This window comes from Eimeria acervulina, genomic scaffold, assembly GCF_000499425.1.
Source record: "Eimeria acervulina Houghton genomic scaffold, Eah_scaff33, whole genome shotgun sequence".
Lineage (NCBI taxonomy): Eukaryota > Apicomplexa > Conoidasida > Eucoccidiorida > Eimeriidae > Eimeria > Eimeria acervulina.
The window spans coordinates 11,007-16,374 of record NW_013549878.1 but is presented as its reverse complement, the minus strand read 5'-3'; the positions used below and the strand labels follow the sequence as shown (position 1 = coordinate 16,374).

Genomic DNA, 5,368 nt, shown 5'->3' with positions numbered 1-5,368 from the left:
AGCAGCAGCAGAGGGGGGGATCCGGTGGCCGAGGTCTCTGCTGCTGCGGCTGCTGCAGCAGCTGCTGCAGCAGCAGCCGCTGCAGCAGCAGCAGCAGCAGCAGCTCCGTCAGCATTATTGCTTTAGAAAGAAATTTGTGCTGCTTCGTTTTGCTTTCTGTTTATACAGAGGTGATTGGGCTCCCTGCTACTGCTGTGGGTGTTGTGAGCAGCAGCAGCGGCAGCTGCTGCTGCTGCTGCTGCTGCTGCTGCCGGCAGCTTTTTTGCGTGGTGCTGGTGCTCTTGAGCGCAGCAACTGCAGCAGCAGCAGCAACAGCAACCATTGCTGTTTCTCTCAGTGTCTGTACACCTCAGGGTTCTGCCGTCTCCTTGTTGCGTGCCCTAAACAACAACCCCAGCAGCAGCAGCAGCAACAGCAGCAGCAGCAGCAGCAGCGACGCCAGTGAAAGCAGCAGCAGCATGTGCTCTCCGAGTTGCTGCTGCGCGTCTCACGTCTTGATACGGCTCCTTTGCTTAAGTAGGAGGGGGGGAGGTTAGCTGCAGCAAGCCACCGCTGCGGGGCAGATGCAGCAGCAGCAGCAGCAGCAGCAGGAGCAGCAGCAGCAGCAGCAGCACCGGAATGCCGCCTCCATCTACTGGAAGCGCCGCAGAGCGCGCAGCTGCTGAACCGGGTACGTCTAGGGGTCTCTCCTCCGCAGCAGGAGCCGCAGCAGCAGCAGCAGCAGCAGCAACAGCAGCAGCAGCAACGGGGCAGACAACGAATGCGCTACTGCAGCAACAGGGTGCGCCGGCCTCAGCAGCAGCAGCAGCAGCTGCTGCTGCTGCTGCTGTGCCAGCCGGTCCCCAAGGGAATCCCGCAGGAGCACCCCAAGCAGCAGCTGCAGCAGCAACAGCAGCAGGAGCAGCAGCAACAGCAGCAGGAGGATCAGCAGCAGCAGCGTCAGACATAGACGTGGAGGCTGATGTCCATAGTCTCTTTCAGAGGCTGTTTTCTGGTGAGTTGCTGCTGCTGCTGTTCCATTCTGCTGCTGCTGCTGCTGCTGCACAGCAGCAGCGGGAGTTGTTTGGCTGTATTGGTGTGGGGGGTGTATATTTATTTGCTGCTGTCTGTTTGTTTATATGTTTTTGTCTGTCTTTCTTTGTGTCTCTGTCGTCCATTTCATTTGTTTGATGTCTGCTGCTTATCTTTTTTACTCTTCTCGTCTTGCTGCTGCTGTTATAATTGGCTTCGCGTGCTGCTGCTGCTGCTGCTGTTGCTCTCTCTGCTACGTCTGCTGCATGATCTGCTGTTTTTGCTGTTGTTGATGTTGCTGCTGCTGCTGCTGTATTTTCTACTGCATCTATCTCCTCTCCTTCCCCTCTTCATGTTGGTGCTGCTGCACGGTTGCTGCTGCTGCTGCTGCTGCTGTTGCTGCTGCTGCAGTAACTTCTTCTATTGCTGCAGTTTTTCTTTCTGCTGATTCTGCTGCTGTTGCTGCTTCTGCGCCATGACTGCTGCTGCTGCTTTACTCTCAACTGCTGCTGTTTCTTCCTTGCTTCAACAACAACAACAATAACAACTGCTGCTGCTGCTGCTGCTGCTGCTGCTGCTGCTGCTGCTGCTGCTGCTGCTGCGTATAGGAGGTGGTTCTGGTGAGGCAGTGCTGGCAGCACTTGAACGAGGCAGCCGCTGCGGCTGCTCGTCAAAAGAAGGTGCTGTAGCATTAAGATTTCTTGAGACTTTGTTTAGGGAGACGCGGCATCTACCACGATATCCTCTGAAAGAATTGTCTGCAACAGCAGTGCTGCTGGGTCAGCTGCTGCGGAGGCAGCTGCTGCTGCAGCAAGGGCCTTCTCTATCTGTTGCTCTTCGGTGTATAATTGAAGCAATTAAGAAGGAGCCACCAAATAAATTATATATGTTCGGCGTTGCTGCTCTAGAACAAGTTATTGACGGGGTTGCTGCTTATCCTTTATTTGCTGCTGCTGTAGCTGAACGCCGAGAGCTGCTGCTGCTGCATGGACACTATGCTAAATTTGCTGCTCAAGTTGTTGCTGCTCTTCCTGCGGATCTGCGCACTCGTATACACCTCACAGAAGCAGAACTACACGCAATCTCGCTGCCCCCACCACCAACCATCGGCATGAAAGGTTTGCTGCTGCTGCTGTTGCTGCTGCTGCTTCTGGTCGCCGTGCTGCTGTTGATGCTGCTGCGGGTCGTGCTGCTTTTGCTGCTGCTGCTGCTGGGTTGTGCTGCTATTCCTGCTTCTGCTGATGGTGGTGGTGTTGCTGCTGGTTTCGTGCTGCTGCTGCTGCTGCTGGTGTCGCTTCTGCTGCTGATGGTGCTGCTGCTGCTGCTGCTGCTGTTGCTGCTGCAGGGTCAGTTTCTGGAGTTGTTGTGCCTGGGCCTATGGCGCTGAACATGCAGAATGAACGTTTCCCTAAGATATTAGAGCAGCAGCACCAACAACTGCTGCAGCAGCAGCAACAGCAGCAGCATCTGCAGCTGGGAGACGCTGCTGCTGCTGCTGCTGCGCAGCAACAGCAGCCGCCTCCACAGCAGCAGTTTGGTTTGCTGGGTGGGGCGAGCAGCAGCAGCAGCGGGAGCGGCACCAACAGCAGCACGGGTCCACCTGGTATGAGCAGCAGCAACGCGTCTGCAGCAGCCGCAGCAGCAGCCGCAGCAGCAGCAGCAGCAGCAGGCAGCAGCGGATCTGGAGGTGCAGGTTTGCTGCTGCAGCAAGGGGGGAGCATGGAGGCCCTCCTAGCTCGAGATGAAGAGTTTGTTCAGAATCTGCAGGCACCTCCTGTGTGGTTTAAAGATGCTGCTGCTGCTGCATGCAACAGCATTTGTGCTGCTAATGTAGCAGCAAAAGCTCTGCAGCTGCAGCAAATGATACGCTCAGAGTTCTTACCCTGGTTTGCTCTCTATCTTGTTAAGAATCGCGTAACGAAGGAGCCAAATCACCACGCTGTTTATATACAGTTTATTTTGCTGCTGCAGCAGCCTAGACAGGAACTCGAGCAGCAGCAGCAGCAGCAGCAGCAGCAGCAAGACCGCGAGCCCAGGGATCCACAACAGCAGCAGCAGCAACAACAGCAGCAGGGATCCCAGCAACAGCAACAGGGATCCTCACAGCAGCAGCAGGGGTCCCAGCAACAGCAACAGCAGCAGCAGCAGCAGCAGCAGCTACCGGTGATGGAGTGTATTGTCTCTACTACTTATGAATGCGTTAAAGCGCTGCTGCGGTTTGTTTCAACAGCAAAGGACTCGTCTGCCTTCAGAACAGTGCTCAAGAACTTAGGGCTTTGGCTGGGAAGCATTACAATTGCTAGGTATTGCATTTAACTCTTTTTGCTGCTCTTATCCTCTCTATTCTCATTGCTCTTACTATTTGCTGCTCCTTTTGCTGCTGCTGATAATGCTGCTTAGAGTCGTGTGGCTGTTGCTGCATTTGCTGCTGCTGCTGCTGTTCTTGCTGCTGCTGCTGCTGTCTCTGTAGTTGTTGTGTATGTTGCTGCATGTGGTGCTGCTGTCGTTGCATTTGCTGCTGCTGTTGCTGCATCCTTTTCTGCTTCTTGATATGCTGCTGCTCCATTTGCTGCTGCTGTTGCTGTTGCTGCTGCATGCAGGAACAAGCCGCTACGCTCAAAGCATATAGATTTAAAGAAGCTGCTGCTGCGAGCATACAGTGCAGGGCAGCTTGTTGCTGTGCTGCCCTTCGTCTGCCGCGTATTAGAAGCTGTTTCTTCCTCAAAAGTTTTTAAGCTGCCTAACCCTTGGACTGCTGCACTTATTAATCTCTTAGCCGAGTTTCATAAGATCCCACACCTCAGGTAATTGCTGCTGCTGCTGCTCTTGCTGCTGCTGCTGCTGCTGTTGTTATTTCTGCTGCTGTTTTCGGTTTTGGTGCTGCTGCATTTGCTGTTGCTGCTGTTTTTTTGTGGTTGTGCTGCTGCTATTGTAGTTCATGCTGCTGTTGTTTCTGCTGCTGCTGCTGCTGCTTTTTCTTTTTAAACTGCTGCATAAGGAGGTTGATATAAGAGCAGCAGCACTATTATTTAATATTATTTTACGGTTTATATAAATATCTGAATATTGGTTGTGCTGCAGAACAAATTTAGTGTTTGATATAGAAGTTTTGTTTAAAAGACTCGAGCTGAGTGTGAACGACTACGGAAATAAAACAGCAATATTAGCGCAGCACCCGCCTCCTATAGACAGCGCAGACTTTGTAGCTAGGCCTCAGCAGCAGCAGCAGCAGCAGCAGCAGCATCAGCAGCAGCAGCATGATGCAGCTGCTGCTGCAGCAGCTGCTGCAGCAGCAGCTGCTGCTGCTGCTGTAAGAGGAGGGCAGGTGCAGCAGCAACAACCTGGGGCGGGGCTCTTTGCTTCAGCAGATGATAGAGGTGTTAGGGCTCTGGGATTGCTGCTGCAGCAGCAGCAACAACAGCAGCAACATCGCTTTGGAGGGGCTGGGCTGCCGCTGGATTCGCAGCAGCAGCGCCTCCTCGATGCTGCTGCTGCTGCAGCAGCTGCTGCTGCGGCTGCGCATGCACCTGGAGCAACCCCTGCAAGAGCTGCTGCGGCGCTGCAGCAACAACAGCAGCAATCCTTCGTGGATGTACTCCCAAGAATGGATTCAGCAGCAACAGCAGCAGCTGCTGCAGCAGCAGCAAGAAGGGGAGCAGCAGCAGCAGCAGCAGCAGCAGAATCCTTCGGTCCTGTTGCCTCCACCTCTCATGTAAATTACTACTGCTGCTGCTGTTGCTGTTGCTGCTGCTGTAGCTTCTTCTTCAGCTGTTGCTTTTGTAGCTGTTGCTGCTGCTGGCGTTGCTGCTGTTGCTGCTGCTGCTGCTGATCTTATTCGTATAGATAGCTGTATGCATAAGATGAAGTGTTTGGGGTGTATGCATGTCTGTTGAGTGTATATAATATGCGTTTATATATTTAATTATATCCTTTTAATTATATCCTTTTAATTAATTTATATTTAATTATATTTATTTATTTATATCTTTCTGGTTCTGATAATATAATTTATATATATATAAATATATATATCTTATTGATTAAAGCCTATTAGTGGTGTAAACAAGTAAATAAATAAATATATATTATTAATTTATTTGCAGGGGTCTCTACGAATGAGCGGCGATGGGTTTGGCGAGGGTTTGCTGCAGTCGCTGCGCTGCTGCGTCGTCGTTTCTCCGTCTATTGCTCTCTTTGCTCTTCAGCCTTCTCTGAAAGCTATAGTTCCTGTTGCTGTTGAGAGAGCTATTCGCGATATTATCTCTGCTGTTGTCGAGAGATCAGGTATATAGATATATATACAGACTCGTGCTGCACTTACTGATGCTGCTGCTGCTCATGCTGCACTTGCTGATGA

At 52.1% G+C, this 5,368-nt stretch overlaps 1 protein-coding gene across 1 annotated transcript in view; it reads left to right on the top strand.

Moving 5' to 3' along the window:
• Positions 1-618: 618 nt before the first annotated feature.
• Positions 619-5,368, top strand: part of EAH_00007240 (CCR4-Not complex component, Not1 domain-containing protein, conserved, putative) — a gene marked incomplete at both ends in the record, with an annotated part of 12,332 nt that continues 7,582 nt past the window's right edge. The window contains 7 exons of the mRNA XM_013395903.1: positions 619-994; positions 1,620-1,790; positions 1,971-2,129; positions 2,357-3,314; positions 3,612-3,815; positions 4,093-4,723; positions 5,217-5,295. Coding sequence (XP_013251357.1) covers positions 619-994; positions 1,620-1,790; positions 1,971-2,129; positions 2,357-3,314; positions 3,612-3,815; positions 4,093-4,723; positions 5,217-5,295 — 2,578 coding nt within the window. The remainder of the gene's footprint in view (positions 995-1,619; positions 1,791-1,970; positions 2,130-2,356; positions 3,315-3,611; positions 3,816-4,092; positions 4,724-5,216; positions 5,296-5,368) is intronic.